The sequence below is a fragment of the Filicampus tigris genome, chromosome 10 (assembly GCF_054856515.1).
Source record: "Filicampus tigris isolate MCC_2025a chromosome 10, RoL_Ftig_1.0, whole genome shotgun sequence".
NCBI classification, from domain to species: domain Eukaryota; kingdom Metazoa; phylum Chordata; class Actinopteri; order Syngnathiformes; family Syngnathidae; genus Filicampus; species Filicampus tigris.
Genome location: NC_141226.1, coordinates 18,796,044 through 18,823,631, shown reverse-complemented (window position 1 = coordinate 18,823,631; position 27,588 = coordinate 18,796,044). Strand labels below are relative to the sequence as shown.

At 41.4% G+C, this 27,588-nt stretch overlaps 2 protein-coding genes across 7 annotated transcripts; both read left to right on the top strand.

Moving 5' to 3' along the window:
- Nucleotides 1-542: 542 nt before the first annotated feature.
- On the top strand, nt 543-24,491 carry tcf3a (transcription factor 3a). Of its 6 annotated transcripts, none has more exons than XM_086043051.1 (20): nt 543-1,466; nt 4,153-4,248; nt 4,511-4,586; nt 10,838-10,911; nt 12,163-12,238; nt 12,887-12,927; nt 13,039-13,174; nt 14,412-14,461; nt 15,522-15,615; nt 15,939-16,075; nt 16,183-16,315; nt 16,413-16,468; nt 17,391-17,469; nt 17,985-18,061; nt 18,139-18,312; nt 18,383-18,488; nt 18,574-18,697; nt 21,291-21,526; nt 21,856-21,973; nt 22,263-24,491. In XM_086043051.1, the coding sequence occupies exons 2-19, from the start codon at nt 4,195-4,197 to the stop codon at nt 21,936-21,938; spliced, it is 1,806 nt and encodes a 601-aa protein (XP_085899177.1). In that variant the 5' UTR covers nt 543-1,466; nt 4,153-4,194; the 3' UTR covers nt 21,939-21,973; nt 22,263-24,491. The 6 variants fall into 6 exon arrangements, with proteins under 6 accessions (XP_085899177.1, XP_085899174.1, XP_085899175.1 ...); XM_086043048.1 differs by having other exon boundaries at nt 21,836-21,973; XM_086043049.1 differs by lacking the exon at nt 21,291-21,526 and adding an exon at nt 19,882-20,120 and having other exon boundaries at nt 546-1,466; nt 14,415-14,461; nt 21,836-21,973.
- A 712-nt stretch (nt 24,492-25,203) lies between these two features.
- Nucleotides 25,204-27,205, top strand: uqcr11 (ubiquinol-cytochrome c reductase, complex III subunit XI). Its single transcript, XM_086044145.1, has 3 exons — nt 25,204-25,362; nt 25,769-25,899; nt 26,833-27,205. Exons 1-2 carry the CDS (start codon nt 25,310-25,312, stop codon nt 25,887-25,889), a joined length of 174 nt encoding a protein of 57 aa, XP_085900271.1. The 5' UTR covers nt 25,204-25,309; the 3' UTR covers nt 25,890-25,899; nt 26,833-27,205.
- Nucleotides 27,206-27,588: the final 383 nt, after the last annotated feature.

The following is a 27,588-nucleotide window of genomic DNA, read 5'->3' as shown; positions in this document are numbered from 1 at the left end:
GCTAGTGAGAACAAAGTGTACTGTATGGACTTTAAAGGGACATTGTCTAAAATTTAGTGCCATCTAGTGGTGAACTAATAGAATGCAACACCCTAATTTCAAATCGCGTGCATTTTTTATTATTATTATTTTTTTTTTCTTCAGCTGAGGTGCAACTAAAATGTCATCACAAACGACTGATGAAGTAAGTGAATTGCATTTGTTACACATGCTTTAGTCATGATACCGAGGAAGTGATTCGCTAAGTTCGTCTCCTTCGGGTACCCGTACCAGAAAGATGGCAGCGAAACATGGCAGCCTCCTGTAGGGGAGGTGTGCCCTATGTAATATAATTAGCAATTACAGGACCTCCGACTATATATATATTTTTTTTAATGTACGTTAACGTGACAAAATGTTTTTTTTTTCATGTTATTGAATTTAATAGTGGGTTTTTAAATGAATGAGCATTGAAAAATCAAAACATTATAGGTTTCACAGTACACACACTGTCTCTTTAAAATGGATATCAAGTATATTAAAAGAATGCTAAAATTGGTATCACTGATGACAGGTTTACTTTCAGTAATTAATAATTATAATTAACTAATTGCATACTAGCAGGTGAAAACATTTCCACGTATTCACAGGCGCTCAATCTGCTAGTACACTGTATTGTCTTTCAAGTGGGGACAAAAGAGCGTACTGGTATATGGACCTTAAGCTGGAAATCAAGGATGTTATACGTGCACAAACGGCTTTTCGCACATGCACTGGTTAAGTAAATGATAGCGCTGGCTTGCAACCTGCAGGCAAAACAACACTGCCTCGAGTTTGACATATTTGGACGTCCCACCTGTCAATCAAATTTGGCTGTATCCAATTGGTCGCCTTCTCCGATATTATCATTCCATCTTCTACGCTGGTCCACTCTGGGCTCATCGCCTCATCCGCCCCTCGACATAGAGCCCCGCGATTTGCAAGTCGGATTCCGAACCTCCCGCTCGGCCCCTCCGGACAAAATTAGACATAGTATCCGGAATTTGTGGTCATTTTGACATTAATAGGCATCCATCGGAACGCGTTTTGTGTCGTGTATTCGTTTTGGATGAAATTGGACACCGCTGATGTTTCTGGATGCGTCCATGTCCTCCTGTGGGCCGAGCCGCGGAGGGATACATCTCTGGAAGCGACAATGTGGAGGCTGCTAAAATGTCTACTTGGAAAATGAAGTCGCTACAATTTCAGTAATATTAAAAGAAACAGAGTCATTGCTGAGTTATGGTTCGTATCAGAGACGGCTTCTCGGTTTCGTGACGAACACTGCAGCGAGGCGACGGACTGTTTCAATCTTGGCTTTCCTCATCTTGCTCAAGCCCACTCTCCGGAGGAGCACGGAGGGGGCAAAGGATCCAGTCCACAACTTTGTTTTTTCTCCTCTCCGGCCGTTTATTTCTCTTTGTTGGATGCTACAAAACTGAGCCAAGGTAAATATTATGCGTTCTAAATTCATTCTCATAAGACGTCAGCGGGGCTTCAACAGTACTTGTCTGTCACGGTGTTGTGGGAAGAATAAGTCAAGTTTTAAGCGCATTTTTTTCAAGTTGCATTTTCACATGGAAAACGGAGGGTCTGTTTTTCCTGCTAAGTGAGATTTCAGTGTTTTTACTACGACGATGTTTGGGTTACATGTTAAAAGTCGTCTTTGTTTCACTTAAGTATGCTCAACGTTATAGCGTATTAGCATTGCGAGTTAGCCCCCCCCCCCTCCTCCTCCTCCGTATATTGATGTCTGCTAGTATGTCGAGTACAATCAGTAAAATTGTCCCTCTCCACAATTCTTGTACACCCTTCTATAAAGTAGAATACTGTTTCGCGTGTGTGTTTCAAGCCCAACTGTTATTTATGTGTTTGGCACGTTTTGAAATTGTCGGTTGAAACTTTGCTGACCGGCTCTTTGTGTGGAGTCTTCTCGCTGAGCGAAGTGGAACCAGCAAGGCAACAGGTTTGGGCTTTTCTTTTCTGCAATGTTTGGAGATGTCCACGACATACGTGTTCCGCGTATACACTGACGGGACTATTAGAGGCAACACACTAACTGCTCGTGTCAATTATTCTTGCCAACTTGTCTCAGTTATTGGCAGGATGGTGTGGGGGTGCTCAAGCGTTAACAACTTCCATTTGTTAGGGAGAGAACTCCCCCATTTTGACCTCAGACCGCAGAAGACCCTCGAATGCTCTCTCTGCATATGATTACAATCAACATTATGCTTATCAACATGCACCGTTTACACTATTATCTATTGTCATGCCTCTTGAAGTTGAAATCATTGTTCAAGTCCTACTTCGGTGTGCTATATCATGCATGCCTTCAATGCATAACAGTATTTTTTTAATACAAGTGCAAGGGATGCACTAATACCACTTAGACTGAGTATGTCATTACACATAAGTACTCGCTGATACCTAGTGCCAATACTTGATAATGTCATTACATTATGTCTAGCAGTTTTGATGAAAATGTTTGATTTTAAGCAGAATGTTGTTGAGAATTTCAAATTTCTATTGAACATGGCGTAGGTCTCACTTAATTGGAACACTTTTTACACACAACCAAATATTGTTCGAAACACAAATTTACTACAGAAGAGGCGATTTTAGTGCGCATAGTTTTAAAGACGCACAGAATTAAACAATCATATTACTGTTGATGTGCCAAAGTAATTACTATTCCATTGTTTTCTTGTTTTTTAATTTATACAATGGTAACTTGACTTGTGAGCAAACATTTGCGGCAAGATGGTGGCAGCAAACTCAACTCACTCACACTATGCACTATTCTTTGACAACTCCCAGTTGAAGTATTTTACTGTCAAACTAAACATAAAATAAATAGGATTACATGTTTTGTAATGAAAACATCTATAAAACCCGACGCTATATCGTGGTTCATTTTTCGCTAGCCCACTCTTTATCGCAGTTAAGTGTTATTACACTTTATTGTACTGTTTGTTCAATATGTTTGAATAATGTTTTGTTCTAAGTTGGTGTTTGAAGACCTTATTGCCCTAAATGCTATAAAAACCATACACAATTTTAAGCAGTGGATATTTGAACACAAACGTTGTAACAACACATGTAGAGCATGTAGGCAAATTAACAATACTCACAAGCATATATTAATTATGCTCTGTGGAAAAAAACGACTAATATTACTGCATCTTACTGAGTCACTTAGTTGTGAAACTCTCCTTTGTTTGTATGACTGTATGATGCTAGTGTGAATGTACCGGCCTTTGTAGCCTAACCCTAACCCCTGCACTAGCACAGTAAAAGTTATGTAGGAGGTGGATGAAAATATGAGAATAAACATAAGAGTTTGTTTCCCTCAGAGTGTAGATATGCACTGATGATGCAATGCTAAGATCAACTTGACCAGGTTGCTTTAAGACGTTTTGTCCTGATGTTTCGTGAAATACAAAACTGCAATACAATACAATGCAATTGTGGGGTTCCAGCTACAGTCAAGATAGATTTCTCCCTTCTGGATCAATAATCTGATGCTGGGAGGCAAGGGTGTGCTCCTTGAATAATAATGATTTATGATGACATACTGGAATGTGCCATGATTGGAAAGATACTGTAACGTAGATCCTGCTTAGAGATCCGTGACAAGAAAATCGTGGATTAATTTGTTCCATCACCATCTATTTGCTGAGCTTGGATGTATTGAGATTATTTTCACATTCTGCTGTAATTGTATACATTGTCGCTTTTATAATTAGTCATGTTCTGGAAAGTTTATTTAATTATTTTAAGTTAATAAACCAGCTACAGTATCGCAGTACACCCGAATTGTTGAGGGAAGTTGTGACAACATAGCTCAATCAGTAAATAGTGGGAAGTCATTGTCATTGTCATTTTAATATTTCAACGTTTTTTGTCGCTAAATTACTTAAATGGTTGCATGTGTCATTTCCGAATTTTTAAGATTTTTTTTTTTTCTTCATGCGGCAAAATAAGCAGGGTCAATGTAGTCTTAGCTAATTAATTGTAATAACGCGGTCGGGGGTTTGCTTCCTGATTTTTATTATCGATATTATATTGAGTTTGATATTGATCAGGTGTCTATTGCGAGCATTTATGGTCATTTCCCTCACGTTTTCTTGGCAGTGGCTTGCTGAGACTGAAAGGGCAAGCGAACAGCAACAGAGAATGACGACAGTGGGGACAGACAAGGAGCTCAGCGACTTGCTGGATTTTAGTGCGGTAAGACTCCTCTAAAGATCGACAAACCCTCCGATAAACGTCCAGTTTCTTAGTGAACTGTTGCCAGGTCTTGAGGGATTGTGCTCGGTTTGGTCGGTCAGCTTTGAAGCAGTTTGCAGAATTTACTTGATTGGATGTGTTGATTCAATGTCTTCATTTTGACATGAGAAAGCCGCCGTTTTCTTTTCTTTTATATATTTATTTATTGTGTGTATTTTATCGATTTTGAATGGTGTCTACAAGTTCATTCTTGTCGTTTCAGATGTTCGAACTTCCAGTTACAAACGGCAAGAATAGGCCAACAGTCAGACTGGCCAGCAGTCAGTTTGGTGGTTCAGGTAAGTCCAAAATCGACTTAGTATTTTAGTATGCACAGTCCCAAAGGCTTTAGGGACAATAAACAGGAAAAAAAAAAAAAAAAAAGCTTTGTTTGCTCAATTTTCAAAGAAAGCACCTAAAAGGTCAGTCGAGTGAAATTAAATTTTTGCCTTGCTTGAGTGGAAATCTCCTTTCTTGACTTGTGACATACAAAATGATCTGTCCTTGCATTTACCCCCACTGCCCAGTGAAGTTTATATAACAAAAGAAAAGCAACAACAATACAGTTCCTGTTCTCCTTGCAATGTGGATGGCTTTCTAAATTGTGTATTATTTGATCAAACCCAACCATATTGGCACATTCTTTGACATTATTAGATCCTGTGCATATCCTCATCCAAATCTTACATTTGTCCTTTCCATCACCTTGTCAGCTGTTGCCATTCAGTCAAGAAAAGCTACAAAGGCAGCGGCGGTGGGGGTTGATGGGAACAGGGCAATTCATCACCTCCGCTGACTCTGGGCAAAACAAAAACATTGCCCTGTTCTGCTGCCTTGCAGCCTCCTTTTCGGGGCTTTCTCAGTTGTTGACGGGACACGGTAACATTATGGCCATTTGTTTGCAGGACAGCTTTGTTTTGGGTGTCAAAATGTTTCAAGTTTTAGGAAATAACACAGTTTGAAGATAAACTCTGCGTTTTCATCTCATTTTGCAGGGCCACGTTGACATTTGTGACAATGTTGCGGTCTGTGCATGAAACTAGGGCCAGGTGATATGATTGTAAAATATATCGCAATACAAGTATTTCATATTGGTCGATATCTATCTATATATTTTGAATAGTTTTATATTTTTGTTTCTATTGAAATAAGGACCCGGAGAAAAAAGGTTGAATTTAGGTCATTTTATTTGAACATACAGTATAATACTGTATGTTCAAATAAAAAACAAAAAAAGTCAAATAAACTGGTCAATAAAAAGATTAGTAAAGTAACCACCCTTTTAAACTAAATGTGCTTTGTAGGGCTGGGCAATATGGCTGAAAAATGTTTCACCATATATTTTAAGTATTATAGTCAATATTGATAATTATTGATTTTTTTTTTTGCTTACATTGTAGTGTAGTGTTATGTGCTGATTCTCCTCCACCATTGTAAATGCTTATTTGCATGAGATGCTACCTCAAAGTAGTATTGTTGATACACTTACATTAGCCTTCATTCAATGTTCATATAATCTAAGTGTAGTGAACTAACACTCTCTTGCAGTGCAGTGCAGGCATTAGCGTTGACCGACCGACTATTTTATCTTTATAGCGGCCTCATTATTGCCATAGTCCATCCATATTTGACTGATTTTGACTTGAGCGCAATGCCAAGGGTCGGACATGGCTAACACTTGCGCTAGCACGTCAAAGACAGAGAACTCCTTAACTTGCACACCACGTCTCCATCCGGAGGTGTTGAATCTGGTTAATAAGCATAATATCATCTTATTGTACTGAGTCGAGTGGCCATTTATTGCAACGAAGTCACGCCACTCGCTCGTTCCGCGTAAGTGTGCTGCGCACACTTCATTGTCGTTGGTTTTGCTGCTTCTTCTTCTTCGTTGGTTTGGATGCTTCTTCTTCGTTAGTCTAATCGTCTTCTCCGTGTTTGGAGGCAGCTGCGCGCTGCAATGCTGCACAATGTCGGGGCTTGCGTTCCGATTTAAAAAAAAAAATTTTTTATATCAAACATCTTATCAAAGGCATTTTCTATTGATCGATCACGTGTCGCGGTGCACATATAGTCAATCAACTTCTCGTTTTGGACACTACACAGACAGTTTTGACAAGAGCAGATTGTTCCCTTTTACAATGGCAGTGATTATCAGTGTGTGGTATAAGTACCGCTAGTATAGAAGAATGTTCAGCAGTCATGTGTGATTTCAAAGTAGAATTGCAAACAGTCTTGGAGTCTTTCTTATATATGGCCATGTTGAGGTTTAGGGTGTGTGGAGGTTCAACTCCTGTGGCTGCCACTTCAGTTCGCAAACCCTCAACCAGAATGTGAATTTCTTGTCTTCTCTCATTCAAGTCACCACCGAGCTAAAGTGATTCCAGCACACTTTCATTTGTGGTCTCCGGAAACCGAGAACATTGGAATATATTTTTAGACACTTTATGAGACTGAAATGCAGAAGTGTGAAGTGTTGTATGAGTTCAAGTTCAATTCTGTGTCTGTCACGTTTAGTTTGGATGAAGTATTGTCATTTCACGGCACAAAGGTGTACAAATTGCAACTATTCGATGATACAGAGCAAACAAGATGCAGTATGTTTGGGGTTGTGGGGCACACTGGTCTGTTTTCAAAGTCTCTGGTGACTCACGGGTTAAAACAAGCAGGCATGTGTTAGTGAACATTGTTCACTATTTCATGAACTCCCTCGAGATTTGACATGGATATGACTTCATGCTTTGTGTCTGCGTGACTCACTTTGCAGCGGGAAGGAAGAAGGTGTATTATAGACGCAGTGAATTACAAGTGCTTGTGGCAACGTTCCTGTTGAGACTAAAACATGTCTGCAAGTCTGCTCATTGTATGGCAGACTTGTACTCTGAAGCCAGTGAGTCAGGCCGCACGGCTGGCTGTTTCCAGTATCTCCCTTCCTGTGTAATTATAGACTAGCCATGCCTGAAGGGGCGTTGCATGCTGGGAGGAGTTGTGCATTAGGCTAAAAAAAAAAACAAAAAAAAACAAGGTCTGATGTCACTCATCCTTTTGTCCACTTTTGTTTGTAGTCTGCATTTAGCGCAGCTTTTCCACTCTGAAAGAAATTTGGCATCCGTGCAAGGGATGCACCGATACCGCTTTTTTTTTTTTTTTTATCCAGATAAAGTATGAGTACAAGTACTTGCATTTGAGTACTTGCCAATCCCGAGTACCAATACTTGATAATCCCATTGCTTCTTGCTAGGAATGTAACGATTAATCGAAAATTGATTTAAAATCGATTTAAACTGCTTAAAATATGCATCAATGTAAAAAATAAAAGAATCGATATTGAGAAGGATTTGTCGTAACAGTCAAATCTATTATGCATTTATTTATAAATATTTGTAAACATTTATTAGCAAAACATTGAGAAGACAAACTTGTAGTTCGATAGTCAAAATTATTAGTTCTGTTTCAATTTTTTTGTAAGATAAAAAAAAAGTTACTGTTTGTAACAAGGACAAAATGTAGATGTTGAAATTAAAAACATCTTTAGGTTATAAAATGAGTGATTAATTTTGTTTAAAAAAAAGATTTTTAAAAAATCGAATTGAATCGAAATTGGAAACTGAAATCGGTGCTTGTCAGCGCTAACAATGAACCAAACAAAGTGAATCCTTACAATTGTGATGAAAAAAAGCATTCTATTACATATGTTAATTTCTCCTAGTAATCAATTTTTGTTTTTTTTTAAATTCTGCACAGAAAGACATAAACACATTCACTTTCATTGAGAAAGTGTACCTGAATGCAGGTAACACAGCCATTACACGACTGCCCGTATAAAGTGCAGGACACTTACTGCACACGCCTTTTCCATGATGCATTCTAGCCAACAAAGCTTCTCAGCTAATGCCTGCATCAGACTACATGACAAATTTGGTCTCTAAAGATGGCACTGGCAGACTACTGTCATAAAATCCTGCCGAGTGTCGGTCAGAGCGCTGGCAACACTTCAGGACATAGATTACGATATCACAGTAGCCATCTTATCTCATCATTGGGATAATCTTGTCAAATCAAGCTGCCAGGGGAGGCGGGACCGGAAAACGTGCCACCGTTAGCCACGTTTCCATAGCGGCAACAAGAACAATCACGGAGAGAGGTGCTAGTTTGCATTGCTAGCTACGTACGATAACGTTACGCAATCACGGCAAACGTCACATCACGTGTTGCTAGCATATGTCCATCAGCTTTTCTTCGATTTCCTTGCTCCACGGATTCCTCCCTCACTTCTCCAGGGTGCGCATGACCTAGTGTCGTCAACGACGACCGAGGGAAGCCAGGCACCGTTGCCAGACACAATTGGTCGACGTCCAGGTGCCAATGTCACAGGGTTCTCATTGATATGTCACGCGACATGGAAGATTTCCCAAAAGATCAAACGCGTTCGATTTTTCATTTTGGCATCGTAAGGCGCCAAATTGTTGATCGTCAATTTTGTCACATGACAAGGAGTTCCGTCGCCCAATCTGGAAAATCATCAGGGGTAGTCTGATCCATGCATTAGGGAACAGAGTCCATCCTTGAAAGCTACGGAGATATGATGACATAATGGAATCTGTTGTTTGGGCCAGATTAAAGGCTGACATTTTGCATTCAAGATCCCATTAATATAGAATAAGCCTTCAGGTGTTCTGTGCTTCTACCATGCCACATGTTTTTTTTTTTTTTTTTTACAAAATATCAGCATATCACATGAATAGTCAAGTTTAGTGTGTGATCCAGATAGAGACACAGAAAAACCTTCAATTTTTGGAGGGGAAAAAAAAAATCTCTCAACTCTGAGCAGTGCGTGCACATAGTAGGGCTGAACAATTTTAGGAAAAGATTGACTTGCAATTTTTCGGACCGATATTCTGATTGCGATAATTGCATTGATTGAATCCCTTCACAATAGTGTGTGTAAAAGTGCAAAAATCAGAATGGAAGTATTTCTGAGTGGGTTATTTCAATGTGAAAGGTCAATATTTCCTGTTAAGGGTCAGAAAGTATCATATTTATTCTTCTCTTTGTCTCTTTTCATTCAAATTAGCAGCAAAATAGTGCAAGTAACATCATATACGTTTACCTTATATGCTCCTCGTCATGTCTGACGTCAGCCGCAACCGATTCATTTCCGTTTTCGAGCGTGTGCTAAGTATGTAGCTGTTGTCTTATTTCATCTTGAGATACTTGTTAATTGTAATGGTAATTTTCTGTTCTCGGCCCTAATGTGGTTCCAGCCAGACTTTTTGTGAAAAGTGCACTTTACACCTAAGCACCTATTTAGGTCTTTCGCAAGTCTGCATTTCCCATTAATTTAGCAATTAGCATTAGCTTCTCCATCTTGTCACGTTCTCTCCTGTTGCCTGGTGTGTTGCATGCTTAGGCTACTCCTCGTCTGCCTTTAGTTACATAATTTGTTTTAGTGTTTGTTGTTGTATGACTTACTTTTGCTCCATGTACAGAACTTTGTATAATATACAACCGAGTTGAGTTGGGAAAAAAACAACAACAACAAAAAACACACACAGCTTTGACGATCGCGAAATCGCATCGGAGACCACGATTTCAATCCCAAAACGATAGACCAATCAGCCGTAAAGATTGTCTTTGTATTTAGCGTATTCCGCTTATTTCACTTTTACTTTACTTTTATTTACTTATGTCTTTAGGTTGGGCTTAACCCTAACCACGCACTTTTTCTTGAAAGTCAACAGACTTGTCAGCTCACACTTACCTATAAAGCAAAAAACATTCTTCAATTATTTTGCTGGTGTTGTGTGTGTGTGTGTGTGTGTGTGCGTGTGCGTGTGTGTGCGCGCATAGATCACTGTTGTCACAGCAGCCTCTGCACTGTGTAGCCATCCTTCTGTTATATTGCTGATCCTGTCATGAGTCTAGAGCGCCTCCACACCCCCCCCCCCCCATCATCATCCCGCTCCGCTTTTTAATTAGACAACACAACCAAAATATGAATATTCATAGAGCTAAGCTTCATTAATATGCACAATTATGCAAATGAGTCCGCAATTAAGCTTGAGCTTCCCCCAAGAGATTCTATGTTGTCGTTCAAGAAGAGATTGAAGGAAAATCGGACAGGCAGGGACCAACCCTTCCAATCGGTCATTTCAAACACATTCATCTCTTTGAGTGCCGGTGTATTCTTTTCAGGCATAACATGTGTCACTTATATAAGATTTAGACCTTGTCGGGCTATTAATGGCCGCTGCCGGGAAAACGTAAAGACGCGGAGTGGGTCAGCGGAGAATCGAGGCAATCATTCTGGGACTCTCCTATCGGCCGTTAATTATTCAGACTTCCTACAGCTCTCATCCATATGACAACACCGTCTCCGCACAGTCTGTGCGACTGAGCGTTCCGGCAAAGGTTTCAGCAGCCTCGGTAATCTTTTTAAAAGCAGATCAACTTGACTGTCCTCTCAACGTGGACAAAGATGCCTTTCACAGTGTTGTTGTGCTTGTTACATAGTTATCGATCCCTAACCCGCTGCTGTTTCTCTCGATTGCAGGCGTTGACGAGAGGAACGGATCCGGTCCTTGGGGGTCCGGAGAGCAGAACAGCCCATCTTTCAGCCAGGGGAGGGTACGAGCAAACTTTACTTACTGCGTCGGTCCTGGTTTACCGAGGCTACGTGCAGACCGCCGGTTGCGATTCACCCAATTCTGCTTTTCGGTTGTTTTTATGTACTCGTTCACATTGCAAAAAAACTAATGCGACTTCTAATGTGAACGAAACGCGTCCGCGATGTAACATGCATATGCACAAAACCCGATGTTGAGTCACACGCTCAAAAGACGACGTCACACGGCAGTGTTTGCGGAAGTAAATGTAGCGCCATGTGTACGGGGCTCTTCTTTTTATCATCTCATATCGTCAGAGGCGGGAGGAGGTAGAAATATTTTGGGGAAATGAGGCGACGCTTTTCAGTCTCCTAATTTCATGGAGTCTACAAAAGATGATGTCACGTCATTGCCGCATGGATTAATGAACCATCTACATGGCTGTATGACTACCATCACCACAAATGTCAATTTTTATCCATGTTTCAAGTGGGATTAAATTCAAGTCAAATGTAAAGTCCACAATGTTGTTACTCAAAACAGCTTTAGAGATTCACTGACAATTGTCAGGACTATTTCTCTGACATTTTTTTTTCAAACTTTATGATTTGGTTACTGGTTTGGTCCCTAACATGTCATAAAATAGGCAAACATGTTGATCATTGTTTTACAAATTAAAAGCAGATGTTTGATGTCTTATTTTGATTCAACACAATGACAATCAACCTGTTTTGAAAGGGGACTAAAGATATTTGAGAATATTTTTTGTTAAGAGGCTGAAATTCTGAGGATTAGGTCTCGAAAAAAAATCCATTATCCAAAATAATTGTCGATTTAATTTGATTACCGATTGGTTGTCGTTGCACCTCTTTAAACATTTTTTTTTTAAAAGTATATTCAATGTGAAGTTGTTCCGATCTGATCATGTGATCATAACGCTGGGCTGATCACATAATTTCCTGGTGATCTCTATCGAGTGAAAAAGTTCCGATTTTGGAATTCTGCTATTTTTATTCCGCCCCCCCTAAAAAGACCGTTGAGCATTTGAGGCAATCGGATTGTGCTCTATTTTTCTCAATGCATTTTCAATGCATTGAATCGTAACTCAGCATTGTCAGACTCTCAAATCAACATGAGTTGTACTGCCAAAAAAAAATGTGATCGAGACATACCAGTCAGGTATTGGAATGCAGATAAAATAGTCTGTGACCATGCATTTGTGACTGATGTTATTATTTTTAATCCCTAAAATTTCTGCCGTCTTCTCTTACAGTGTTTTGGCGACGATGGCGTTTACAGTGAGCAAGCTGGCATTGCACCTGGCGCAGTGTTTAGTACAGGGATTGCTGGTAAGTGTGTTGAAATTGAATTTAGCAGCTGAAGAAGACCTACACACCAGCTGTCTTCACCCCACCCCAAAAAAAAAAAAAAAACACATTTTGGGTATTTTCACCTCACATTAGACACAGCCACTGCTACGTACATATTTCTGGCTTCACTCCATGTTAGTCTGCCATTCACATACATGCAGCACTTGAGGGCAAACCGCAGTCATGCTCAGGTGGCGATGGTGATGGATGTAGGCAGCGGGATAATCAGGGAGGATGTGGAGGAGCACTGTGTTCCATTCTGATTGTTCAATATTGAGGTGGGCGTGTATGCGGGGTCGGATGGGGTGTCGGGGTTATAAAGGGCACCCATGCACAAACAAGGCTCTCCCATGGGATTACAGCGGCCTATAGCTCTCCTCTGTTTAACTGTCAGGGGAGGGGCGGGGAGACGGGCACAATTGCCCCTGAACCATTTATAATGGCTCAGTTTGTTGTTGTTTTGCTCACCGCGCTCATAAATACTGCACGCCATACACAGTCCACTCGGCAGATGCGAGGCGTTCGTACGCAGACGGGGCAGTTGCCAGACTAGGATTTAATGTTGACATGAATGTCTCATTTTCCCCATGATGGGGTGAATAATTTCATTTGGCGTTCCTGCAACAGGGAAGGCTGAGAGAGGCCCGTACTCGTCATTTGCAACGCAGGTAAAGCAGTCAGCAAGACAGACCTTTTCGCCTCTGCACTTTGAGGAATTCTTCCGCCATTTTGTAATATGTTGCACATGACCCTTAATTTTCCTTTCTCGTCCATTCAAGACGGGCTTTTTGCCCAGCGAGATCGCCATGCCCAGTCCCGATGCCCTGTCCCCCTCTGGCTTGAAGCCCACCTCCCAGTTTTATTCCTCCTACGAGGGCAACAACTCTCGCAGACGACCCGCACAAGAGCCCGTTGGTAAGATTCGAAAAGACCGACGTTTTGCATTTCCGGGAGATAACTATTTTCATCGGATCAGTAAGAGTTTCGGTCTTCTAATCTCAATTGAAGTGCCTGTCTGTAATCACTTCTCCTCTTGATGTTTTCAAAGTACCAGGAAGTTCTCACTTCTCTTTCCTCAAGTGAAGCAAAAACGCGGCAGGTGCCGTGGTTGATTTTCCCACATCAGATAAGAATATATTTTGATTCTGTGGCAAGCCATAGAAGGGATGAAACAATTTGAACATTTCATATCACAAGGACAGTGATTAAAAATGATCACATTTAGCAGTTGCGTCATAATATTGCTAAAATGAATACAAAACAAAGAAAATCACAGGTAGAACACACAAAAGCATTGCAACAAGTTTTATTGCAAATTAGGGCTTTCAAAATTTAAAGCGTTAACTATGGAGGTTAATTCGAAATTTTTAACTAATAAAAAAATAAATAAAACCTCAGTTAACTCCGTTTTATTGACTTCCTGTAAGATGACCTCTGCTCACTTTGCAGGCAAACTTCCGAGGAGAGTCACTGTTGCAAAGACAGACACAGATGGACTTTTACTTGAAAACGTTGCTCGACGGCTCAAATCCAAAATAATTTGCGCACTTTGCAAAGCCAAATTCAAATACCATATTAGTTGTACCGTTCAGCTGTTGTATTTTACAGCAAAAGAATCGTATTGAAGGATCAAAGTGGGCTATGAGAACACTTCTTTGAATCAAATTATACTTTGATTTTTTTTCCACATGAATTCTAAAATTTTACTCAAGTATCGGTTCCAAACTTCGTAAAAACTGTGGGTGAAGAATACGATTAATCGCGATCAATTATGGAAATTTTTTTAGCGCTTAACAGCACTATTTTCAATATATAATACGTACACAAAAGCTTAGCTTCATCCATGCAAGATCCCACAAAATTACATCAGGTGACAAAGATGAGTTATGCATCCAACTGACAGCAAACTTGCCTTGGTGGACAATTTTGTGTGGTAATGAGTCAAAAGACTTGACGTGCTGATTCGTATCGGCAAACCGTTTCCTCCTCAATCGGTAGTCAGATGTCAGAGTGATTCGCATGTCAATTAAGGCCTGCGAAATAATGAAAGCGTCTCCACAATGTGTGACTGTCTCGTCAGTGTTTTCCAGTCGCGAAAGCGCGGGCTGTTTGTGACGATATTTTGCCTCTTTGTTTTTCTTCCTCCTGTCAGAAGCCCAGCCAAAAAAGATCCGGAAGGTGCCCCCCGGCCTGCCCTCGTCGGTACGTGCTAACATTCAGCATCATCTCACTCGTTCCATGGGAGTGCGTTTTCTCACATGCCCGTTCCGTCCCTTTTGCATGTGCCGTTTGGCATCTCTGGCCTTCTTTGTGGCTTGCAAAACCGTCCAACTGCAGCAATGTCGTATATTCAGCTTGCACAGCTGTGTGTCTGCACTAGTCATTTAAGAAGGAAAAGTGTGTGTGTGTGTGGGGTGGGGGTGGGGGGCACTCATTGAGCCAGTCCCTCATTTGTAGTGTATTTATAGTGTGTCATACTTTTGGGCCCTTCTACTTTGTGACCACATTTCCTCCGCTCTGCCAGGCGCATTTGTGTTGATCACTGAGGGAAATTCGTACTCATTTTTTCCCTCCCAGTCTCGCTCTCTGATCGCCCGATTTGCTCCCCTTCTCCGTTTCTTCCTCGCCACCCCGCCATCGCCTCAAACCCCGCAGCCCCTCCCTCCCAACAGAACAACAGCTCTCCCCTTTCTGGCTCCCTCCCCCACCCTCCATCCCAGCTGCCAGCGGAGTTGGCCGCTATCCAGGATTCGACAGATGGTTCAGTAATTAGGAGTACATCTCTCCTTCCCTCTTCTCCACTAGCCTCCTTTTCCTCTCCTTTTTCTTTCTGCGTAATCAAATTTCACATGAAAACTCCTTTGCGGTTGCACTTGAGTTTGACTCGCATCAACAGTCGTTTTGATCATGAAAGCTGTTGATTCTTGCGGCTGGCTGTAACTTTCCGACTGCAACTCGTGGCCTGTGGTCCTCCGGTTCCATGTTCGAAGGATTCAAAGCGTTCTCGGGCCCTTTCTGTTGGGCAACCTGATACCGAGGAAAAGCTTGAATGAGTGTGATCCAGTATAAGTCATTGTAATCAAGTAGTGAAATTAAGCTTTTCTGTTTCTCGTTTCTGCTATTAGTAATTACTTAGTGAGGTCATGAATGTATTTGAAAAGAAAACAACTAATTCGTCCAGTCCCGCGTGGTGTGGAAGACTTTCATCATTATCTGATCTAATAATGGCGAACTTTGTCCTTAACTGTTTGTTTGTTTTTAGGTTTGTGCCTCAGGCGAGGATTTTAACAGGGACAATGCTGGCTACTCTGCTTCAAAAGCAGGAAGCATCTACACCCCACCATTCTACATGCAAGGTTAGTTCAATCAAGAGTTGGCACAACACCCTCCTCCAGTGTTTGTCCAGTGTGTTGGGAGTTTAAAAAGAAAAAAAAAAAAAGTTTGCAAGTCCAAAATGTTTGCTCGCCTACATGATGTCCCGTCTTTTTAGAAAGCAGCTCACCATGTCATCCTAATGGGGTGACTGGAGGTGCTCTGCCATGTGCATGCTGCACCGCGCTTGGATGAAGCCATCAAACTAATGTGACATGTCTCATATTGTCTTTTCATCTCCTGTGGCTGGTTATCCCTCGCCCCTCTTGTTGCCCCCCCCCCCGGTCTCGTGATGGCCCCCCGACAGAAGGCCTCCACCCGCCTTCCGATCCATGGGGTTCTGCTGGGTCGATGGTTCAACCTGGTTATCCTTCCATGCTGGGTAACTCCACCCATCTGAGCCAGCATGCTCCCTTCACTGCCATCAACCCCCAAGACAGACTGGTGAGCCTTCGCAGTTGCTCTTTGGACTCCTTGTTCTCTGTTTTAGACCCTTTTGTGTTTTGTGCAATTTGTCCGCTTGATCTGTCGAAATCCCTTTTGCGCCCCAGAAACGGCAACCGCTGCCCCTCTCGCCCCAGAACTACCCGCTACATGGCAGCGAGGTGAACGGGAGCCATCCGTCTGGTTTCCACTCGGGCTCAAACAGCTTCGGAGTTCCCAGTCAGACACCTCCCATTGCTGGTACTGATACTATTCTGTGGAAACTCTTCAACCAAACCATCGTATCGCAGACTTGGCACATTTTAATCCGAAAAAAACATTTCCCCTCCTGTGATAGCCAATCGAGCAGTACCTGGAAGTTCGGGCGATGAGATTGGGAAAGCGCTGGCTTCTGTAAGTTGTACAAAGATGTATATCCGTGTTTACGTTTTCTCACACAACAATCATTCCTCATACGCTTAACTCATTCAATGCCAGACGTTTTCATAGTCAGAGTTCCCCGTATTGCCAGCCGTTAGGCAACATTTTGACTGGTTTTCGAGACTCACAGAATATTCTGCTGTGACAATAGAAGCACTTAACCTGTCAAAAAAAAGAGTAGCCACTTCTTTCACCAGAAAAAAAAATGTTTCTAGCTTTTTCCATTCTTCAACAATCAGCAATTAAATATCGTTTGCTTTCACCAAAAACATTCGTTTCTGACCAAAACAAGCTTTTGTCAAATAAAACTGGTCTTTGACACTAATATTTTTGCTTCCGTGACAATTCATACTATAAAACAAGACTGAGACAGGGCTTTTGATGACAAAATCATTCCTTTTCAATTGTACAACTGAGAATCCGCCGCTGTGAAGGACACTGATTCGCCACTCTTTTACATGCCATTTGCCATTCACGCCATGAACTGTGTCATCTTTTCACGCCATTGTGACATACACGTTTACTACCGCTACACAAACTTATACCGTACATACCGCCGTTTCGAGTGTGAGCTGCCTAAACTTTTTCAGCTTCATACATGTTGGCTTTTTCCTCCGTCATAATCGACATGATCCGCTGAGATTCACCGCCTAATCTTTATCTTCAACTCAAAAGCTCTGCTGATCTCAACCCCAAAGCAATGCAACGCCGCCATCTACAAAGATCTGTTAGCCATTACGGTGGTTTCCAAACATGAATTTCACAGACAAGCTGGGCGAGACCCTCTTCCATGCCTGCCCGTTGCAAATTATACTTGGATAAACGTCCACAGCAGTGAATGAGTGAATAGTCACTGGTCATTTGATGGTACTGAAAGCCGAAATTTTGTGTACAGATCTATCCCTCAGACCCAAACAGCAACGGCTACTCTTCGTCCCCATCCACTCCCTCCGGCTCTCCGCAGGCCACTTCAGGTCAGTAAACCTTTTCTGATTTAACTCTAAACTACTTTAAAAAAAAAAAAAAAAGGGCTCCATTCATCAGAAGATGTGTAGCCTCGTGATAGTTGGATGTACCATTTAAGATGTAATTTATTGGAATTTTCAATCGTGTGGCCTGGTACTCGTCTGATACAAACGCCACACAACATAAGAATTGAACCTTCAAATGATCTCTCAGACTCACTCAGCATCCAAATATAACTTATGAGAGAGGAAGGGAAAGTACAGTAAAAATAAAAAGGAGGAGGGGTCACTTCCCTATTTGTCTTTATCACTGGTCCAAGAGTGACATCATCACACACCAAATTAAGCCAGTGGCTTAAGATCAAAGTGGAGAACTTAAGCAGAAAGTGAACACTTGAACTGAATGAAATGCATCATTCATGTTTACTTTGCCTTTCTATCATTTAGAGCAAATGAGTCCATAACGTATTTAGTGAAAAATGAGAGTACTTACGTATGAATGAACCATTTTGATTCCTCCACAGGATGTGCGTCCCAGTGGACCAGGTCATCCGGACAGGCAACGCCTTCACCTAACTTTCATGGTGGAATTCAGGGCATGGTGAGGCCTTTAAAACTTTTTTTTTTTTCAGCCATCTATGTCGATTATGTCATCTCGCTTCGTCATCATCGCTGCAGTCTAATAAACTGGAGGACCGCCTGGACGAAGCTATTCACGTTCTTCAGCGACACGCCAGTGGACAAGGAGGACCAGGGCTGGCTGAGATGCAGAGTCTGCTGGCATCCGGCTTGGGCTTATCTTCGGCTTTTAGCAGCGCGGCGCTCAGCCTCACCAGTCGCCTGCCTGGAATGGTGAGATTCAGAAATGGAGCCTGCAAAAAAGCTTTAGCTCTTGAAACATGGTCACCATTGGGTCTTAAAGGTCTCCAGCCACCATGAAGACTCTGCTGGCCTGCCCCCTAATGGAGGACTCGGGCACCACACTTCCTCGTCTGCCCTGCAAGGCTCTCAGCCCGAAGGTTTCACCAGTAAGTCTTTCCTTTTTTTTCCCCTCCTGTCACAGAGATCCGGTGAGTTATATAATGTTGTTCGCTTGTTTTGTTTTTTTTGTAGGTCTGGTGAGCAGCCTTAATCGTTCCAGTGACATCAAACGAGAGACCAAGGAGGAGGATGAAAACTGCTCTGTGACTGACAAGTCGGAGGATGAGAACAAAGAGCTGAAAGCTCTTCAAACGAGGTGTGGGTTTTTTTTGTTTTTTTTAATTGTATGAATTTTACTGCCATATATCAATCCAGGTTTCATAGCTGGGTGTCCTGCTAGAGTCAGGAAATATTTTTAACTTTCTGTTAATCGTTAATTATCTTTTGTTCTACTTCGTCTGAAAAAAAAATACATTTTAGAAGCAGTGTTTCCCAACGTTTATTGAGCCAAGGTGCATATTAAAAAAAATGTTTTTTTAAATGGGTAAAAGAATCTCAGCACAGACCACCAAAAAAAGTTTCACTAAAGTAGACTCACAGGTTAATTGTTGCCTTCTGCCATCTAGTGGAAGTGCGTTTACTGTAATTGAGATGGGTGCCTTTCACATTTAAACCGGTCCGATTCCCGGTACCTGGGAATCGATACAGGTACTCAAACGTAACCATTTTCGGTACTTTAATGTGTGGTTTATGGTGATAAATGTTACTTTATTTGATAATAAAGTATAAACAGTCTTTAACATAGATTTTTTAAAATATAAACTTTGACTCATAGCCAAACAATGTGAATTTAAAGCAAATAAGACAAATCGGATGGAGTAAAACTAAAGACATAACATTTTTACAAGTAGCAAAGTAGAAACAATACAAACAAATAATTATTACGTAATGCAAAGTTCTTTGCAATGAACTACACAAGGAACAAAGTTAAAAAGTAAGACAAAGCACAAAGATAATTATTTTGTTAGTGTTTATCTTCCTTCCCCGTGCAGCTGTTTTATTTTTTTTGTAAGAACACTAAGGCTCGCTATGTAATAAGTTCGAAGCCAGCTTGGACCCGAACCATTGCAAAAAACGTCGGTGGGAAGAGAACGTGAATGAGAATAAAGAGATCAATTAGAACATTTCCCACGACATACCTGATGACCTCTCCCGGCACAATAATTGGGATTCACTGCTTAGTAGGACGCAAGCCAATTGGTAAAACGAGTGTTCTGCTCTGATGTTTCATTGTGACGAAAGATTTTCAACATGCAGGACATTTGTGAATACATTCCAAGCAGTACGTTAGTACTCCTTAGTCTAAAGTTCCATTTGTGATTCGGTTTTGGAACAATGTTTATGATTGTCATGAAGCTACATTTAGCTGAGCAAGTTGTTGCTTTTCCTGAACTGTGCCCGCAATCTTGTTTCCTTCCCTCCTCATCTGCCGTTGGCTAGTCTGATTGATGAGGATGACGATGAAGATCTGCCAGTGGAGATTAAAGCTGGGCGGGAGAAAGTGCGGAGGATGGCAAACAATGCCCGCGAGCGGCTCCGCGTGCGGGACATCAATGAGGCCTTTAAGGAGCTGGGCCGCATGTGTCAGCTCCATCTGAACTATGAGAAACCGCAGACTAAATTGAACGTGCTCCAGCAGGCCGTTAACGTTATACTCAACCTGGAGCAGCAAGTCCGAGGTCAGTGGGTGTCCAGGGAGGGAGGAAGGAGGAAGAGGAGGAGGGGAAGGTCTTCTTGACCGGCTCAATTCTCACATGGCTTCATGCTCCCGCTCGATGCCCGCCCGCACTCTCAATCAGTGGTGTGCTTCGTTCGTTGGATCAATGACATGGGTGAACGTTGACGCATTCTGCACATTGCAGCCCGTCCTTGACGCCACTTCCAAAGTGAGGACAGCGAATAAGGGCATGAAGCCATGTGACTGTTTTTAAAACACCCCCATTCTCTGGTTCCGGATTCTCCTGTGGTAGCACATGCTGGATGCGAGTGTGTGCGTGTGCGTGTGTTACGATGTCGTTTGTGTTGCCATTTGCCCCCCTGTTTAGTATATCCTTTTGGCATTTTTCCATGTCTGCGCCTCTCTTGCCTTAGCAGTTCATTAACGCATTTGTGGCGCTTTTGATGCACTGTGAAAGTGCAGCAAGCACACGCGATGTCTTTCTAACCTGCCTTTCACCTTGAAGTGTCGCATGCCCTTGCAACATAACCACGCTCATTCAGCTGCTCTGTGTTTGACTCGACTTTCCTCCCCATCCATGCCACCCGCAGTCCTCTTCCGGCTCCTTTTCACAGATGGCAACCGCCGCCTGTTCTCGGCCTCTTTTGCGATAAATACATCCACTCGTGATGTATTTATCATGACGCCGCCGCTCTCCTTTTCCTATGACGCGCTGTAGTCGGCCGAGAGCTTGACTTCTCGCACCCTCCTCATATCTTCTGTCCCTCTGCTGGAAAAGTTGTAAGATCCCCTCAACTTCCGTCCTGGACCTCAGTGAGCCTTCACAATTCGATTTGTCGATGGAGTACGGCAATGTTTGTTAGGACGTGGCCTCTCAAAACGTACGAGAAGACAGACGCATCCGCCTGCTGCTCTCCGGCCCGGCCCGGCCCGGCCCGGCCCGGCCCACTCCACTGGGATGTTTCTTCATCTCACCTGCAGGGAGGAGCTTTGAGCATTTGGCTCGCACAAGCTATCGATATCCTCCAGCGGCAACCCGTCACCGCATCTTTAATCGTATGAACGTGAAGCGCGGATAAAGTGAGGTTGTGATTTAGCTTTGTTAACCAGCCCCGCCGACCGCTCTGCCCACCCACACCCCAAACCCCCACCCCCCACCCCCCGGCTGCAGCGTTGTCACAGTGACCGATGAGAACCTGACGGCCGAAGAGAAGGAGCAGAGGGAGCGCGAGCGGCGCCTAGCTAACAACGCTAGGGAGCGGGTGCGGGTGCGCGACATAAACGAAGCCTTCAGAGAGCTGGGCAGGATGTGTCAGGTTCACCTGCAGAGCGACAAGGCCCAGACCAAGCTTGTCATCCTGCAGCAGGCCGTGCAGGTCATTCTGGGCCTGGAGAAGCAGGTGCGAGGTAGGTCGGCCAGTCCGCTCCCGCGCCACTAGACAGCCCACCCAGAGCCTGGGGGCATTTCCTCTTAAAGGTCATGTTCAGCCTCTGTGTAACACCCACTTTCTCTTTTCACGCCTCTGTTAACTGGGCCAGGAAGGGAGAATATATGAGGAAGGATCCACGTCCGCTTTCGTCTCATCCTACTTCTCCTTTTCCTGCCTCGCTTTTCGCCTTTCCTCTCCTCTCCTCTCCTCTGCTCCACGTGTGCGAAGTCCAAACGCATGGCTTAGTGAGGTCGCCCTAATCGTTGTTTATGTGCCTTTTGTAAAGAGCGTAATCTCAACCCCAAGGCCGCCTGCCTCAAGAGAAGAGAGGAGGAGAAAGTGTCGGGCGTGGACCCCCAGATGCAGATGGGCGGAGGTCTCGGAGGTGATGGACACAACCCTATAAGCCATATGTAATTCCAAGGTTGGCTCTCCCCATTTACAAAGTCACAGTGGTGCCTTGACTTGCGAGAGCCCCAACTCGGCAACAGTGAGCAAAAATATGGCAGTCTCATGCTGTTGCACTTACAGCTCTAAAATCTATTATTAGAATTTTTTTTTTTAATTCCCACTGAATTGATTTCGGTGAGCTTGACCATGAAACAAATTCAACTCAGAAGTCCAGCTACCACTGCATTATTATTTTTTTTACATGATGTTTGTGCAGATATACCAGACGTATTAAAAAAAAAAATCTATTTTTTTTCTTCCAGCTCCTGTTAACTAGCAGATGTTTGCAGACGTGGCCTTAATGCACCTCCTTATGGTTTTTGGAAGGCACACGGCGCCCCATCACTGTCCAAAGGGGCCACAGCCACAAAAAAAAAACAAACTTAACAAGCACACTTGTATAGAACAAGAGAGAGAGAGAGAGAGAACCGTGTGTTCATATTTACATGATTGGACTCAAGGACACTGAGGTGGGGGCGTTCTTATGATCATGTTTTTGTAAGACATTCTTAAAAAAAAAAAGAAAGAAAAGAAACGCTTTACATGTTGGGAACAAACTTGTTTGGATCAAATAGTCCTTTGGAATCAATTTCTCCTGTGAGCAAAGCCAGGATTTGTATTATTGTTGGAATATGTGGCATTCCCACCTGTTAAAAGGAGGTCTTAGATGCAATTTACGATAGATTGACTGAGAGAGGAGACAAGATTTGGTTCTTGTCTTCTTTTTTTTTTTTTTACATTTCTTAATCCGGCTGTTGAGGTTACATGAGGCGCGTGTGTGGTGTTTCTCCCTCCCTGTGAAGTGTCACTGCCATGCAAGTGGAACTGACCAACTGCCCGAGGTAGCAGCGCACTGAGGAAAGACTCCCGTCATCTTCACAGATAAACCGCTCTCTATCTACGGAGCTTCCGTAGAAATAGAGCTTCTAGATATCATTGCGCCACACACGCGCTGTCACTTACATGTACGGCTACAAGAGAACATTTTTTGTTCCTTTAGCAGAGTGAACCTACTTTTTTTTTTTTTGTTTGTTTGTTTAACTTTACCGTTCTTTCTTCAATATCCATCACACCAGAATTTGTTGTTTGCAAACCAAAATCGTCTTTTTAAAAAAGAAAAAAAAGAGAGAGAGAGCGAGAGAGAGACTAGTCTCCAGCTGTTCTATGTGATTGGACCAATCAGGTCACATGGTATTGCGAGGTCGTTGACAACTTCCAATGACAAACTCATCTCACCAAGGTTGTGTTGTGGAGAAAAAAAAAAAAACACATTGAGTATTAAAAGGGATGGTGAGTTGTAAGGCTACCTTCTTGACTATTCATTTACTCGATTGGCATTGCTTGACTTGGTTGCTCTGTCATTTTTTTCTATTTTGAACAACTGCAAAGCCTCTTTGTAACGATCTTCCTTTTTTTACAATTGGTTCATGTTTTTTTTTGTTTTCTTTGTAAGATAGTTAAGAGTTAGTGTTTTTGTTTTCATTTGGAATGCTCTTTCTTTGTTTACATTGTTTGAATTGAAGACTTTTTAGATTGCGGGAACAAAGTGAGTTTTTTTGTGTTGTGCCAGGTGCTTGGAAATGTTAGAAATGACAAATTCTGGCTGTATTGTCACATGTTGTGATAATTATTATATATACATTTTGTTGTTGTTGTTGTTTCTGTGCAAACCCAACGTTTTTCATTTGGATTCCTTTGTTTATGCCGGTTCAGTTGGAAGTGAAACAATTTGTCGTCAGTCTCTACCGGTGTAAGAATATAATTCATTTGAGTTGGAGCCACAATCAACGTTTCAACATTATTCAGCTTCATTATAATCAAATTAATCAAAACAAATGCATAAAGGGTGGCCTTAGTCATTTTCTTGACTTTGGGAGTTTTGATGGCGGTTACTCACCAGTGCCTGAATACTTCTGTTACATGCATATACTGTATGACGATGAAACGTTGCTTTGACACAGGAGTCCAAGAACATCGAGAAGAATTTATTGATGCGACAACTTTGACACTGAATCCTACGCGTAAACCTTTTATTTACGGATTTACTGTTTTTGAATCTCAGCTTGTCCGGGACTGTCATGTAAATGTATGTACAGCTGTATGATGTATCAGCTGGAAAAACAATATTTGGTTTACTTTTGTGTCATCTGAAGATTATGCCCTATGGAATAACCCGTGAGTTTATTTTCATCTAAAAAGAATTGTTCTAATAATGCAAAAAAAAAAAAAAAAAAAGGACTTGTGTTTATGTAAATGATTTTTCTACAGTGTGCAAGTATGAAAACAATATTCTTTATTAGAAGACTTTGTCATCCGCAACAAATGACTTGCTACAGCTCTTTCTGTCTTCATAAATATTTGAGGGCAATATCTATGTAGGCTTTGTCCTCAAAGTGCCTCCAGTTTCCTATTTTTATATATAAAGTAGATATTGAGAACTGTTGTGTATATAACAGTAATGTAGTAATAAATGTGCCATTTTTAATATCAAAGCTCATTGTCTCATTGTCTTATAGGCCTGCCCTCGAAAACAGCGCATCTAATATCGCGGTCATATATAGACACAGTGGATACAAAAGGTTTACACGCCACTGTTCAAATGCCACATTTGTGGTATAAAAAGTGAACAAGATAAATCACATCAAAACCTATTCAACCATTAATGTAATCTATAACCTGCACATCTCAATTGATGAAAATATGAAGTCCCTTTGCGGGGATGTTAAAAAAAAACACATGACATAATGTGATTGCACAAGTGTGCACACCCTCAATAAGTCAATATGTGGTTGTGTTTAGAAATAACCAATCGAATTCAACTCAACTATGTGAGTCAGCACACACCTGCCACCATTTACAGTGCCTCTGATTTACACTGAAATGAAGCTGTTCTCTTAGGCTTTTCATGACAATATTCTAATTTAGAGGACTGCATTTTTACGCACACTTTACACTTTTATATTTTAAATTGTGATGATTTAAATCCTCATTATGAGCTATGTAAACTATTTAACTTTACCATATTCAAAACTAGTAACGTTATGCTAATCCAGTTCTTTATTTGTAACAATTAATTGATGCCTGTCTTTTTATTCCTATCATAACTTTTTTTTTTTTCAAACAGCAACGTCTTTATGTTCCTACCTGATTTGAAATGTATACTTTTTAAAAGCCGGTCATAATGGCATGTGTCCACGAGAGGGCAGAGGTCGCCTATGCATGTAGTTAGAAAAGTGAGCAAACCTCAAACGGAAGTGCTCTGCTAGCTGCACTAGTGCGTTCCGTTTGTGAGGACGAGGAGGACGCAAGAATGATGTTGAGTAAAGTGGTCGGACAGAAATATGTGTCCATAGCTAAGTCGTGGTAAGGTTCTGTTTTTCAAACTTTGTTTTAACGAGAAAAAAAATCGCAAGGTAAGCGTTTCACGGACTGAAGTTAAGTCGTCAGCTAGCAGTTAGCATTTAGCCTAGTTAAGGTCATTAACAAAACATAATTGACGTTTTAGATGTTACGTTTTGAAATTACATTGAGGCACTTCTCATAGCCTCACTATATATTTGTTATCATCATGTTGTAATATTAAATTATCGATCAGGTACGGTATTCACGTGCATTTTGGTTTGGTAGTGTGCTGTGAGATTTTTCTACTGTATGTCTGTGCCTTAGCTCAATGAATGTTGGGAAATACTTGTTTGGGATGCCTCAGCATATAGTGTTTAATGACGTGTACAAGTTGGTAAATGTGTTCAATGTTTGTTTTTTTTCACAGGATACCAACACTGGCTGTTTGGGGCACAGTGGGTGGAGTAGCTGTGGTCCACTTCACAGATTGGCGAGTCTTTTTGGACTATGTTCCCTACATCAACGGCAAGTTCAAGAAGGACGAATAGTGGCAATCAGGTGAGAACGGAAGTCTACGCAGTTAGTTTCTAATTCTGTAAATGTTTAGTCATGTTTTGTCATTTTTCAACATTTATTAGATTTTATTTGTAATTTACTTCTTATAGTACTACTATTACCAGGTCGGCATTGCAAATGAGAATCTGCCCTCGATTGCCTAACCTATCTCAGTAATGGTTAAATAAAATAGATACAGGGTTGCCTTGCTTCACAATGCGATTGACCAGACTTGGGAGTTTTTCGAGATATGGCTGTAATTTGACTTTTTTTTTTCTCTTTTGCTTTGACTTGTGAGTGCAAATTTGAGGTATGAGCTCTGTATGGTTGCAGTGAACTCAGTTCAACACACTTCACAATGATCAGCAGTCTGGCAAATACTGAACAATTCAATCAATCAAAGAAGAGGCTTCAAGATACTTACGCCTTTCCAGTTCAAGTCTACTGTCAAACTAAACTCTGTTTTTAACAACAAAGCTTATGAAAAGGGCCTCATAGCATAATGCTACCGAGCAATGCTAAGAGGTAGCATCACTAGTTGTGCTCTTAGAAGCAACAGATATTTGAATACAATTGGATGAGTAACACATTTTGACAGATAATATAACAATACTCACAGGCATGTTTTTCTAAAGTACACAATTATTGAGTGCTAATTTTCCTTACTAAAATCAAAAACCTTTTTGGGGGGGGTCGGGTTAATTGTATTTCCATTCATTTTGATGGGAAAGATTTAAGATGCAAGTGTTTTGAGTCACAAGCGTGTTTACTTTTGTTCAGACTTCCTTGTTTAAAACATACTAGTAGAATCAACACTGAAGGTACCTGCTAATGGAAAATGTGTAAGGATGTGTATCTTACTAAACAAAGAAATGCTCCCTTATTTATCCATTCTGTCATGCATGTTGTAATCTTTGTTGTTATTGTTCTTGACAGTTTGTTGGTGGATTCAACAGAGATTTTGAACAAGGACTGCTGCAGCTGCTATTTTGCTATGCAGTATACCACAGCTTGTACTGTACTCTTTATCCTGGTGCTCCAAAGTCTCATCATCATCATCATCATCATCATCTTTGGCTTTGATGCATTTGGGGTTCAGAAGTTCCACGTCAACATGCAAAACCTGAGTGGAAAGAATATGAACATTTTTTTCTTACCACATAGCTATTTATTTTCATCATCAATGTCAACAAACTTTCGTTCTTCCCTCCAAGCAAACTGTTCTGTAAGAGGAACAAATCAAACAAATGTGAAATATCTTATGTTCATTTGATTTAAATTGATATTAAATAGAAGTGATCAAATGCCATTGCTGCCCTAGGTCTTGTTTCCATCTTAAATCTTTGCTGCTTCATTATTTGTTTGTCATATTTTGGCCATACCTTTTAGAACATTTCTTTTTTGCAAAGTGTGTCAAAGTTATTTTGTTTTATAATGTTTAAAGTTATTTTTGAGAATGTCTAACTCCGCAACACCGGGTCTTCTTAAACTTTTTGGATCCAGGAAGACATTTTTCCAGGAGCCGCTCATCGGCATAACGCCAATTAAACATGACCAAAAAGTGTACCCCTAAATGCTCGAGGAATTAAAAAGTTACTTGGTTTTAATGTTGTAACAAATCCATATTTGTTAGAGAAGAAAATAATAAGACGTAATCTATAAAAGTACAAACTCTATTCTTATCCCACTTAT

Bases quoted from the DNA above. Each gene is read 5' to 3' on its own strand.
- uqcr11 (XM_086044145.1), top strand. From the start codon at position 25,310: ATGATGTTGAGTAAAGTGGTCGGACAGAAATATGTGTCCATAGCTAAG. The intron at 25,363-25,768 runs GTAAGGTTCTGT...TTTTTTTCACAG, and splicing joins GTGTCCATAGCTAAGTCGTG to GATACCAACACTGGCTGTTT.
- tcf3a (XM_086043047.1), top strand. From the start codon at position 4,195: ATGACGACAGTGGGGACAGACAAGGAGCTCAGCGACTTGCTGGATTTT. The intron at 14,462-15,521 runs GTACGTGCTAAC...GTTTGTTTTTAG, and splicing joins CCCCCGGCCTGCCCTCGTCG to GTTTGTGCCTCAGGCGAGGA. The intron at 18,698-19,881 runs GTGTGGGTTTTT...GCCGTTGGCTAG, and splicing joins CTGAAAGCTCTTCAAACGAG to TCTGATTGATGAGGATGACG.